At 41.5% G+C, this 14,045-nt stretch overlaps 1 protein-coding gene across 5 annotated transcripts in view; it reads right to left on the bottom strand.

Annotated features, from left to right (window-relative positions):
* Positions 1-747: 747 nt before the first annotated feature.
* Positions 748-14,045, bottom strand: part of GLRB (glycine receptor beta) — a 128,829-nt gene continuing 115,531 nt past the window's right edge. For 4 of the 5 annotated variants that reach the window (XR_004539158.1, XR_004539159.1, XR_004539162.1 and 1 more), the window contains one exon: positions 9,381-9,516. Coding sequence is in view for 1 of the 5 variants with exons in the window: in XM_033941330.1 (XP_033797221.1) it covers positions 1,233-1,529; positions 9,224-9,516 (590 nt within the window). In the remaining 4 variants the exon portion in view is untranslated. Of the gene's footprint in view, positions 1,530-9,223; positions 9,517-14,045 lie in introns of those variants that run through there. The other variant, XM_033941330.1, reaches the window with a different exon arrangement.

Here is a 14,045-nt window from a genome sequence, read left to right as displayed (position 1 = left end):
TCTCTTTCCACCTTAAGGGTCCAAGACTGTTCTCTCTTTCCTTCCCTTCCCTCTGGCAATCCACGGGTTTAGCCTGTCAATCCCCACTGCCCTACTTGTATACTTGCAAAAGTAGCTTCCACAGAGCTGCAGCAGTGCAGCAATCCTCCTAGGTTGTTGCTTCCTACCGTGGAGCATTCTGTCTGATTCATCCTGTCAAACAGAGAGTCGGGAGGGGGGCAGGATGATTTAAAGACAGTGATCTGGGGCAGGAAACAGGCAATCTAGGAGAATCACTGCACTGCTGCAGTTCTATGGACGCTCCTTTTGCAGGTAAACACGGAGGGCAGTGGGGACAGACAGGCTGAACCCATGGGCCATTAGAGGTAGGGAAGGGACAATTTTGGACCCTGGATGTGGAACAGAGGGAAAGAGATGCTTTCCCAGGTGAGGGTTGGAGGGGAGCCTTGACCTATGCATGGGTTACAGGATTTTAGATCATTTTTAGGTTTAAAACTGCCCTCGACCTATGCTTGAGTTTGACCTATAGTCGAGTATATATCAGTGTATATCACTATGTATGTCTTGTATCACTACAGAAACGATTAGTAGTAGTAGTTTACAAACCACTAAAAAAGTCTATAATAATTCATTCTACACCATTCTCACTTTACAGCATCTGTATAAGATCTCATTTGTTTACTCCAAGTATGCACTGTACCTTCTGAAAGAGTTAGTACTACAAAAATTAGTTCTCTTATTTATTCTTCTAAATGATATGAATTATTGTACAATAGAACTTGTTCTGTTATAATGCATCTAAAATTAGACAATAACAAGGTGCTTTTGCCAAGGGTCATAAAGAAGGAACTTTCAAATAGTATATCAGATGTAACAGGATAATGATATACAATAATTAACGTGCATCTTTCATTATGAGAAATATCTTGAAATTTTCTGTTACATAAAACAACTGAAGAGTTGTCTAGTCATAATTAAATGGTACACATTATCCTTCACAGATTCCCATAGCAGGGTGTATGCTGTACATTTATATACACCATGAGCACAGACACTGCAGTGCCACGCTTTCACTCAAATTAAGGACGCCTTTTTATTACAATTGTACAGCACATACAATGCAATATATTGCTTTGAAAATGCAGAAAAATTCAGACTAACCTTTATGATTAGGGCAGGGGGGACCTGGTGAAAAAGGTTAAATTTTACAAGAGTGGAAAAATACAGAATTATCACAAATATATAGACCAGTATATTACATTAAAGAACAAAAAACAGAAAGGAAATAATGCTCTTGCATAAAGATCAACTCGCTTTGCTTCTGATGGGATCACTGGCTTGGGAGGAGCTGGCTTCTTGTTATTCTTTGCCTGGGATTTACCAAGACCATTATTGACTTCAATGGCCTTTCCATAGCAGTCAAAATTTGATAATTCAAAATCTCTTGGCAAGCTGCCCACAATGCTGAAGTCATTGGATCTGAGGTCAGATTTGGAAGTGCAAACCTTTTTGCATCTGGTCTCTGCAACCTGGGAAATACAAATTTTAAAAGTAAATGTTATATTTACATATATATGAAACATCTTTTTCACCAAAGATATTTTATACAAATGCTAAAAAGTGAGTTTAAAATGTAATCTTTTCTAAATCTGTTAATTTTATTAAGATATTTTATCACAATTCCTACAGTTCCTCAAAGTGTACAAAATTGAAGATATAGTTCAAGCTTGAAGACTGGAAGAGGGCCTGGTGGAGAATATGTGAGTGACCAGGACAGTGAACAATTGGGAGAGTCCTCATGGAGGGAACCTAAGTAATTGGAAGAGTCCTTAGGGAGTGGGACTGGAAGGAGGAGTAGCCGGAGGGCCTGGTAGAGTTTGGAGTGACCAAGAGTATTTATTTACTTATTTAGCTCGTCCTCCCCAAAGAGCCCAGAACAGGTTACAAGAGTACATACACAGAATGGTTGAGATAATAGAAACATCTTGTAATAGGGTATAAACATCCAAGATACACTAATTTACAATGCCTACTTTAGGGTAGGACTTAGATGGTCTAGATCAGTGGTCTCAAACTCATGGCCTGCCAGGTACTATTTTGAGGCCCTCGGTATGTTTATCATAATCACAAAAGTAAAATAAAACAGTTTCTTGATCGTATGTCTAAACCTTTAGCTATAAATTACAATATTATAAAAGGAAAGATTTATAAACTATAAAGTGTTTTATCTCATACAAAATTGTCATTTCTTTAATAAGACATTACCTACTTTTTTCTGAGGCCCTCCAAGTACCTACAAATCCAAAATATGGCCCTGCAAAGGGTTTGAGACCACTGGTCTAGATGGTGGGACTATTGGGTTCTTTAACGCTTGGTCTTTTCATTGAGCTGAGTTCGTGGTGAAACAGGAAACAGTACAAGATCAGAGTACAGTAGGTATAAACATCAGAGATACACCAATTTACATACATCAGAGGTACATTAATTTACATCACAGATAAAGTAAATTGCCTACATCAGAGATATACTTATTTAAGTTTCAAGTTTATTAAAAGATTTTTTATACCGCTTATTCAAATTTCTAGGCGGAGTACAATAATAATAAAAAAAGAGATCTTAAAAAGAACAAAACAGTTGGAGATAAAATATTAAACAAAACCATGTTAAGTTAGTAAACACATACAAAACATATATACTAACTGCACATATATCTACTTCGCTGAGGGATTTAGACAATGGCCTAGTTGGTGAGAGTATTTGAGGTCTGGTCTTTCATGGAAGCTGGGTTTGTGAAGAGGAAGGTTTTGTGACCTTCCTAAAGTTCCATAGGTCGTCTAGTTCTCTAATAGTTTGGGGGACCCAGTTCCATTGTTTGGGCATGAAATGTGAGTAGGAGTGTCTGCAGGCTGATTCTGTTTTGAGCACATGTCCAGGAGATAAGGACAGTTGTCTTTCTTCCTGGGATCTTAACGGGCGTCTTGGATTGTAGATTGGTAGCTTGGGAATCATATAGCCTGGTACCACTTTCTGGAAGGATATGAATGCCAGAACTAGGGCTTTGAAGATGCAGTGTTTCTTGATAGGTAGCTAGTGGACTGCTGCTAGCCCTGGGATGACGTGGTCACGGATGCTCAGGTTTTTAAATAGGCAGACTACAACATTTTTCACACATTGGAGGTGGTACAGGTTTTTGGCAGATAGACCAACTAGTAACGTATTACAATAATCCATGCGAGATAACACAAACGCGTACAGTAATTGGGCAAATTCTGGTTCTGAGAAGTACGCATGGATGGTTTGGAGCTTGCGGAGGTAGTAAAAGGAGGTAGACTATTTGGGAGACTGGGATGTTGGTAGGCGTAGCCGATTTGGAGTCAATTAAGGGTTCATCTAGAGATAAAAATTAGGTCTAGTGTGTTTCCGGAAGGGTACGTGGGAGAGTTGACTAGTTGGAGAAATCCTAAATCTGATAGTGACTTTAAGAAGTCTCGCGTAGTATTCGGGTAGTCTGGAAAGTTTAAATCTCCTAAGATGATCGTCTGTTTGTGGGTAATGGTTAAGTTGCTGATAATAGGTAGTAGCTCGTCAAGAGTAGACATAGGGGAAGTGGGAGCTCTGTAGATCAGTATGAATACAAGCTTTTTATCGTGTCCCATTGAGAAGATGAGGCATTCGAGGTCTTGCAGAGTCATGGAGTTTATGAAGCATGCTAGTGCTTGATAGCCTGGAGGGCACAGAACTTCTAGAGTGGCCCCCATTGTTATCTTTTATTTATTTTTTTATTTATTTACAAATTTAGGTAGGTAATATCTACAAATCTAGATGGGTGACAAAATAACATACATAGTGCATTAAAAACACATGTTTCCATTACCAGGAGAATATCTATTTTGTTTTCAGTGATAGTGTCTATTATGCTGAGGTCTTTTTTGAGGACTGATCTGGCATTTATCATAGCTGTTGAGATTTGGTTCATTTTGGGCACATGAAGGACAGTCTTTATTATCTTGAGGTTGGAGGTTCTTGCTGGTATGGGTTTTTTGTGGGTGTAGTTTGTTAGGTATTCATATTTGCCCTGGCCCACGATGACAGGTATGTGGGATGGCATCATTTGTATGAAATAAGTAGTAGCTAAGAGGAGGACACTTGGACTGAATTTTGTGTAGGGGTGCATGGGAAGTTTGGGCATAGTTACTGGCTTGGTCCACATGAAGGTACACAAAAAGGGCCTTTATGGGTCGAAGGAAGCTGGGCGAGACTTCGCTAGTGCTGGGCTTGGACGTATGGCAGTGACAAGGCATCCAGTGAGATAAGAAGGGATGCGATGGAACAGTCTTCCTCCTTACCTTTCTGGCTTGATAACCGATGAAGAGTGTCCAGGACCAGTGGGGACCCAAAAGACTGGGGATCAGAGGACCGGCAGAGGCTCCACAAGTAGCCAGAGGAGCATGAAGTTCTAGGCTGTTGGTGACTGGCGGGACTGGTGGCGACCAGTGGAGAGACTGGTAAATGGTATTGGAAGCAGCCAGAAGAATGAGACCCCCTGTGACTGACAGTGACTGGCAAGTGACCAGTGGAGGGACTCTTGGGGCCAGTGGTGAGACTAGTAAATGATACTGGGAGTGACAAGAAGGCCAAGAAGTCCAGGAAGAGTTGGGGAGGACCCGGTGGAGACCAGGAAGTGTCTGGAGGGACCTGGTCATGTATTTTAACAGAGTGTGAGTGTTGCTGTTTTAGCAGAGCCCAGTGAATGAAAAGGAAGACCAGAAGTGCCTGGAGGGGTAATGACCATTCGGCCCAATCACACTGTCTCAAACTTTAGCCTCATGGCTGTATGGGATCAAAGGACAGTAGTTTTTTTTTTATACAATCTATAGTACAAGACTTAACAAGGGGTAACTTATTTTCTAAACTATCTAATTTCCAGATATGTCATGTAGATTCAAGATGGCGATCTGAGACAGGACGCGCTGAGCTGCGTGTCCCAGGATTGTGCTTTTTCAACTTTTCTACGGTAATTACTTACCGCGATGCCGAAGAGACGGGGCCGGTTCTGCCTCGCGGCGCCCTGGAGCCCCGGGTCTCGGAAATATTCAAGAACTCTTGTGGCGTATGCAGGAGGTCGCAGCGACGTCGGATGGCGGCCCGCGGAGAACACAGGGAGGCGAAACCATCGTGGATGCTCCTGGGCCCGATACTGAGCCCCGATGTTAGGGCACCGCCCCCGCAATCCCAGACGACCAGCTCTCCCAGGGGCGGGGAAACCCCGGATTTACCGGTTTTCTCCTCTCCAGAGGCAAGGAAAGAATCACTGGAGAGTTTGGAGATTAGGGCCCACTTTTCCAGGGCCCCTATGGAGGTATCTGGGGGAATATCATCTCAACATGAGGGGGAAGGGCTGAAGACATCCCCCGAAGGATTTCAGAACGGTGAGCACTCTACATTTACACAAATCTCAATTGAATTGATTAAACCTGCAGAAGTGACTTTAGACTCTATCTGGGACTTATTGGCTGGTTTTGTTTAAAAAATTACTCCTACACTTCAACAAATTGAAGGCAAAATTAAGGAACATGATAAGGAATTGAAGGATTTAAGAAAAGAAACGAATACTTCTAACTCATCTGTTCTAAAAATGGAAAAAGAAATTGTATCATTGAAACAAGTTCAAGAGGCCTTAGTCAAAGACAATATTAACCTAAGGAAGAAGACTGAAATGCTTGAGAACAACTCACGTAGTAATAACTTAAGGTTAATTAATTTTCCAAGACTTGAGTTAGTAACACCTAGAGATATGCTTAAGAGATATCTAATAGAGAACTTAGAGATACCCGAAGATTCATTACCACCATTTTCACGGGTTTATTATTTGCCTGATAAAGAACAAAATCAACAACCAAAAGAAAAATCTTCAGATCAAGAACCCTTAAATATATCAAAGATTTTATAAACATCTGAGAAGGATTTAGCATCACCAGCCACTATGATTATTACTTTAGCTTTGCCAATTGATAAAACATGGTTGTTAAAACTTTTCTTTAAAAATAGACAAAAAAGCTTCCTTGGGTATAAAATACAAATGTTCCCAGATTTGGCACAGGAGACGCAAAGGAGCCGCAGTGAATTTCTTTTGTTGAAACCTGGGGTTTTATCTTTGGGGGCAACTTTTTATTTGAGACATCCGTGTAAATGTATTGTATATCACCGTACTCTTAAATATGTGTTTTTTGAACCATTACAATTGACAAATTTCGTGGCTATGTCTCGTCTGAATGTTAACAATCCTTGAGCCCTATATTTGGGATAGTGCGACCCCATCTCAGTGCTATAGCTCTCAGTTTCTTAATATTATAACTTTTCTTTTTTTTGATAATTTCGCCAATTTTCTTCAATTCTTGGATCTTAATTGTGGACTTGAGCATAAATAGTATATTTGTTTAATTTAGGAATTATATTACTATTGTATTTGATTTCTATTCTATTCTTGCTTTCTGTACAAGTGTTATACTTGAAATTTAAGTTGAAAACAATAAATAAATAATTTAAACATATCTAATTTCCAATTTTAAAACTATGTTGGAGTTGGTGAGGGCAACAGGAGGTAGGGTGGGTGAAGAGGCTGCAAAATAAATCCGCCAGCTAATTTTAAAGCTATATCATAGAAAGTGAATCAAATTGTATCACTTCATTTGGCAAAATTGAATCAAATCAAACATTTTTTTCCTGAATCGGACAGCTCTGGCGTACAGTTGATTTCTCAAAGCTCATGTTGATGCCCAGTCTTCAAAGTGGGCAAATAACTTCATCCCAAATAAAAAGTCTCCAGTATCTGCCAGCCTTACATAGACATCCTCTTGTAGACTGTGCATGCAATCATGCCAGAAATAGTGGAAACTTTCTAGAAGAGATGCCGATATGTCAAAAGAAGTAGCATTATCCCCTGGAATACCCTCTTGCTCAAATGGTCCAAGATCGTGGGTCTTTATCAGGAGACATGTTTGAAAATTACATTTCCTCATCTTCTTCATAACCAATTCAGCTACAAAGGAGCAATGCAATAGCTGTGTTTTATTATGTGGAGCTGGTTGATCTTTTATAGTACACCCCCCTCCCCCAGAGGTGAACCACACCATATCATATAATCCAAAAATTAATGGCATGCCATGTGGCATTTTACCTTTTAAAACTATGTTTCATGTTTTTATGTAACAAATGCATTTTGATTCATTTCTATTAAAATAAAATTACTTATCATTGTATTCTTGATATTGTCAGTATTATTTTGAGATACCTCATTTGTTCTTTATTTTGTCTTTATATCTCACATCCATCATTTTAAAGACATGCCGGGGTGTAAGTAGGACATGCTAAGTATGAAGCTACTGGCAACCATAAATTGGCATAGTAAAAAAAAAAACCAACAAAAAAACAAACAGCCTCTTGGAACTATCAACTTCAAAAGCCCAAAGACATCTGCACATGGTCATGCTTCCTGATAAACAGGAATGGTAATTTTCTTTCAATACTGAATGAATCTCTGGTAGAAGATACCCTCATAAGGGGTCACATTCCATGCTGGGGTAAGAGATGGAACAAACAGAATTCCTTTAGAATAATCCTCTGCTTCTATATAGGATTCAGGAGGAATGAAACCCAGATCTAGGAAGTCCTCTAGCACACGTTATGAGATGTCAGAGTATGGGAATGTAAGGCACAGCCTGGACACCATTTTATTTGCATCCCAAAACGAAACTTAACTGAATTAAACTAACATAATGCTGATGCCTGACAAGCAATATGGACTTATTACATTGCAATATTTGCCATTCGTCTTGTTTGCATAAGAACAACATAAGAATAGTCAAACTGGGTCAAGAATGATGGATCATCAAGCCCACTGTCTTGCTTCAAATAGGGTCCAATCCAGGTCACAGTTACCTGGCAGAACCCTAAAGAGTCCTCACTGGAGTGGAAAAATATATCAGAGTCCAATTCCTCCAAGTGTTCTCTCCTTGTTATATCTGGGACTGTGCATCAAGCAGAGTGTCTAGTGTGCTTCAAGGTGAAACAGGGGAAACACTTTCCAGCAAGGATAAAACAAGCATCGAGTGGGTTCTTGTAGATGCCAATGTTATGTATCAAGCCAGTGCCCTCGATCGACAAGCTGCATCCTTGAGCTGTGCATGGGAGACTTTGAAACCTGTGTGGCCCTAGTCTGCAGTAGCTCCGAAAGCTCTTGCCTGAACATGGCCTGGATTGTCTCCTGTATCGTCAGTGCTGGTACCAATAGACAGTGACATAGAAGCAGTCTGCTGTACTGACTGGTGAGGCATGCGAGACCTTGATGTCGAGGCATGCCTGTATGGAAACACCAATTGGATGAATGGAGAATGGTAATTCACACGTCAATGCTTTGGATGCGTTGATGAGGTTGAGGCCTGGGACTGTAGAGAATAACACAGGGACAAAGTGGTCACTGTGGGGTCTGTTTTCATTCCTGCTGTCCCAGTCCCTGCAAGCTGTCCTCATCTGCACAATAAATAAACTGAGTGCCCTAGGGATGGGCCCCAAAGTGACGGGCTGGTTCAGGAACTGGTTTTGTGTTAGATGACAGAGGGTAGTGGTCAATGGAGATTGCTCTGACGAAAGGGATGTTACCAGTGGTGGGTCTCAAGGTTCTGTTCTTGTGTTTGTTCTTTTTAACATTTTTATAAGCGATATTGCTGAAGGGCTGTCAGGTAAGATTTGCCTCTTTGTGGATGACACCAAAATCTGCAATAGATAGTTCACAATGTGCTATTGCAGACTTTTACATTTTACAAATAATTTTTTTTTTAAATAAATTAAATAAAGAAACTCAAAAGATATAGTCTTAGAGGCAATTTGTGATGTACAGGGCAGACTTTTTAGTTTGATGCTTGTCATCTAATGAGGTCCTGCCAGGGGCTAACCGCTCGTACTGATGTTTCTATTACTTATTGATTGCTAATTGGCCACCTTGTATTCAGTCTGCCACTGTGTCTTTCCAGCGGGAGCGAATTTGTATTTTTGCCAATTATTTTGTCTTTCACATATCAAGAATCACACGATGTTGAACAATGGCGTTGGATTTGAAAGAAACAGTGACAAAGCTCCTATTTTGCTGTTACACAGTGTGTGGACTGGTTGTCATTTAAGAGCAATCCCACAGGAATGAAAACGCGGGAACTTCTGTTGCTCTTACCTGTAAAGTGCTGATGTGAACAGGAGTTCCTGTTCCATTTACGGTGTTCTTTTTTGCTGCATTCACACCTTTTCCTTCTGCTTGTTCTGCCTTGGCTAGTTTGGCTTTTTCTGCTTCCACTCTTTTTGGGCTGTTTAGCAACACTTGCACGACAGCGTATTCAACAAGTGAAGCAAAGCCGAACAGAAGACAAGTAATCAACCAAACATCTAATGCCTTCACATAAGATACTTTGGGAAGTTCTGCTGCAAGTGAAGTGCATTCAGATGCCAAATTCAGAACTGAGAAAATACCTAGCCAAAAAGAAAAAAGGTATTAATGAAAGATCATGAAAAGATATTTTGTTTTTGTACATGTTCTATTTGGATTTTATGCTAGTAACACATAAAAAGATTTCATAGTACACTTCCCCCTCTGTATTCGCGAATTCCGTATCTACGGATTCGCTTATTCTTGGTTTTAAAATAAAAAAATGCATTTTCTTTTTTTGGGCTATTTGAAGCCCTGTAAGCCCCCCCTTAAGCCTTACCTGGTGGTCTAGCGGGTTTTCGGGGCAGGAGCGATCTTCCCATGCTCCTGCCCCATGCAGATCGCTCACAGGAAATAGCTCGAGAGACTACGGGAGCTCAAGGCAGCCATTTCCTGTGAGTGATCTGCACAGGGCAGGAGCGTGGGAAGATCGCTCCTGCCTGAAAACCCGCTAGACCACCAGGTAAAGCTTAAGGGAGGGCTTACAGGGTTTCAAATAGCCGGGGGAAGTGGAAGTTAGGGGTAGAACTGGCCCAAATATTATTCGTGGTTTTTTAATATTCGCGGGCCGGCTCTGCCCCTAACCACAGCAAATACGGAGGGGGAAGTATATCATGTTATTTCTAACTACCAAGTCCTTTAAAAATAAGACATGAGTGTTAAAGAATAAGCTAAACTATAAAGCACATGTTAAAACTCAGATAATTTTGTAAATTTCATTTCTGATAAAATATAGGTACTATCTGATAACTGGAACTCAATTAACCAGAAATCTCAAGCAACCAGAAAAAAAATCTAAGAAATACTGTAATACTTTAAATAAAAATGAAAACAAAATCAATTTCTGCCAGAAATTTTAAGTGTAAACTTGGCACGCCATACTTGAGTATGCCCATGCTTTGCCTACCACAAGTCCGGTAGTTTGGAACATTTTACGTTATGGCAGAGTATTGGGTATTAATTAGACCTATTTTTAATAGTAACTCTCAAGTAATCAGAAACTACATTTATCCAGCATGTACTTCATTTTTAGAACCCTCTATTTAGCCATCCTGAACATTAAGAGGTCGGTAATCAAAAGTAGTTATCTTTCAAAGCTAACCAGATAAATAATGTGAACCAGAAAAAGACTTATTTTTAACTTTTCACCCAACATCTCAATGTTGGCTGAAATGTTATCAATTTAAAACCTGCTTGGGAAGCATATCAGAAGCAGGTTTAAACCAGGGTCATTTAGCTGAATAAGCCAACTGAAGATATAGATATGGCAGACCATAGATAAACATAATATTTATTTATTTTAGGTACCCTGGTACCTTGGTTTGCGAGCATAATTCATTCCAGAAGCATGCTTGTTATCCAAAGCACTGGTATATCAAAGCGAATGTCCCCATAGGAAATAATGGAAGCTGACGATTTGTTCCACAACCCCAAAACTTTAATATAAAACATACTTGTATTGTAAGACCTCGCTTGTTTAGAACAGTCACTACCCTCCCGCAGCATATTGAGATTAGGTGGGAACTCAGGGAATTGGGTAGGATTATGTAGAATTTGAGCCAAATGGGATGGAATTGGGCACTGGCAGAATGAGTAGGGGTTCAGGGACCGTGCAACAGTGAAGGCAAGGTCAGGATGTATTGGGCCAGGGCAGTGTTTCTCAACTCGGTCCTGGAATAGTCAGGTTTCCAGGATATCCACAATGAATATGCATGAAATAAATTTGCATATAATAGAGGCAGTGTATGCAAATCAAATTTATGCATATTCATTGCAGATAGCCTGAAAACTTGACTGGCAAGGGGGTACTCCAGGACCGAGTTGAGAAACTCTGGACTAAGGTACATTGTACTGCGGGTAAATTGTGTGTGTATGCTTTGTGTGCTTGTATTACGCTTAATTGCTGCGTTCATTTGCGCTCAGCGATGGGCATATGCTGTGCGTACTGTGATGACATGCTGCGCGTCGAAGTGCTCATATTACAAGACAATGCCCGTTGATCAAGTTAAAATTTTATCAAACGTTTTGCTCATCTTGAAAAACATTCGCAAACCACGTTACTCGCAATCCAAGGTTTTACTGTATTTATATACCATCTATTAAGGTTATCTTTAACTAGCTATGTTCAGCAACCCATGTTTTCTTGGGTATCTCTTCAAATCAGATTTCAAGATAACTTATGGTTCAAAATATCAGCTCCTACCAACACTATGTAGCTAAATAAAAATTAAGCATTCAATGGCTGGCCGGCTGTGGCTCAACAGCAGTGCTGTGCTGTTTTCATGTGGAGTAACTTGAACGCTTTGTCTGGGCGACCTGAAGGAGAGTCCACAAATCAATCTGTCAGAAGCCAGGCAAATTCCGGCTTGTAGCCCAACTGAATAATGTCCAAGACCCACTGGCCGGATGTAATGTGCATCCAGGAAGAACGAAATTCTGAAGAGGGCTATCCCTCAGCCTGGCATCATTGTGCCTTTTTGGCAGACGGTGCAGAATGGGAGGTGGAAGGCTGGGAACATCTGTAGCTAGTATACCGTTGTCAGGAGCCCTGTGAAAAGCTCTGTGACGTGGCACTTGCATACAGTTGGGATCGCTGTGAGCCATGAAAATTAAAACAACCAGAACCCCTGCAGAGTCTGGGTCTACTATCAGGCAGAGTCTTAGGGCGATGGTCCATCACAGAATCCATGAGATCGTCCAGATCTTTGCCAAACAATAACTGCCCCTTAAAAGGCAATCTAGGAAGCACCAGCCCACTGTCTGAACCAGAGCATTGAGCATGGAGTATGCAGACGCCTTTGCCAAAACTCACATAAGGTCATACAATGCATCAGCCATATAATCTGTCCCAGTCAAAAGAAATGAAGGAGGGGGATCCACCTTCTCACTCTCCAGTATGCGCAGTCAAGAGACTCAGGTGATTGCAACAAAAGAAATCACCAAAGTAACTTTGATGCATAAAGTAGTTGCATCAAAGAGTTTCCTGAGGACCACATCTACACGGCAGTCCAGCATATCCCTTAGAACCATACCACCCTCACTGGGGAGAGAGATGTAATTAGTCACCTGCACCACCAAAGAATCCACCTTGGGCTGACCCAAAAGCTGCTGACACTCCTATGTCAGGGAATACAAGTGTGACACAGCTCTAGCAATTTTAAGAGCACTCACCTGAGAGTCAAACTGTTCCGAGACCAGAACGCTCATATCAGGGTGCCAGGGAAAGGTAGCAGACTGCGAGCACACATCAGAAAGCCATGAGAAAGAAGTGGACAGAGTGACTAAGTTCAATTCCTGCAAAGACTTAGAAGTAAGGTCCGGCAGAGCCTCAAACTTAAATAAGCGCAGGACAGTAGGATCATCCCCAGGATCTAAGACTCCAGAGGGATCCGCAGATCCAGCACACAGTCCCTGATCTCCCGCTCCGGGAAACATTGTACCTGCAAGCAAGGGATCAGTAAGCGAAACATCTGCACCAAGGTCCCCCAGATCAGGGTGAGGCAGCACGAAAGCCCCAGCAGGCCAAGGCGAGGATGTGCTTAAAGGCACAATGCCACTAAGAGATGCCATGGAGGCGGTTTGGGACTGCTCAGGGGGAGAACACCTATTCTGAAACTCAGACCACAAAAATTTCATAAATTTAGAAAAAGTGTCTGGCTCCTGGGGCGTAATCACCCTTAGACGACTTACATTTGTGTTTTTTAGGCTATGGTGGATCTGCAGCAGGTCAAATGGAACTACCAGCTGTGCTAAGCCCTGAAAGCAATGAAGGCCGCCCTTCCAGACTAGCTGAATGTTTGGTCACCTCCTACAGCAGGAAAGAGGCTAAACTGGATGCCGCCCACCCCACTACGTCACGTGGTGCAAGGACACTCTAAAAGTGCTAAATTTGTGCAATCCTAGCAAGAATCCATATGAGGAGAGCCCAAAGATTCCATCCCAGCAAGTTTCTAGACAAAATTTGCAGTTTACAAGAAGCAAGGAGCTTTAGAAAAAAACATTGCTAAAAATCCAAGATGGCCACTGTCAAAAAATTCACACCAAAATCGCAATATTTTTCACACTTCCCAAACTCTGAAAATGGCGATTTTAGGATTTTTCAAGAGGGGTGGGGAACACAGGAGAACATTCAGAAACATTCAAAACTCCACTTTTCCAACCTCCCCTGATTCACCTCACAGGCTGCAAGCCTGTACTCACTGTGACCTGACAGAAGATCTGTGCTGCAGCCTGCCTTAGCTCTCTCACAGTAGCTGGATGAGAAAATTCACTGCCACAATGCTGGAAATGCTTCTGCATGTCAGACTCTTATGCCTGACTATACATCACTACTGTGGACCAATGGATGTGCACCAGAAGGCGAGAAGACGAAGCCAGAACCCTGCGAGACACTGCCGAGTCTCCTAAGGGCACCCAACAGCCTGCACTCAACCCCTTTTTAACAGTGGATGAGATTGTACTCAACCCCTGCTTAACAGTAGGTGAGACCACCTCAGGGACGGCCCTAAGCTCCAAAGAAAACTATGCAGGCTGGCTAACAGGTATCCAGAGAGATCGGCCTATCAGCTACAGA

Source organism: Geotrypetes seraphini, chromosome 1 (assembly GCF_902459505.1).
Source record: "Geotrypetes seraphini chromosome 1, aGeoSer1.1, whole genome shotgun sequence".
Taxonomy (NCBI): Eukaryota; Metazoa; Chordata; class Amphibia; order Gymnophiona; family Dermophiidae; genus Geotrypetes; species Geotrypetes seraphini.
The sequence above is the reverse complement of the archived record's forward strand: the minus strand, read 5'-3'. Positions and strand labels throughout refer to the sequence as shown.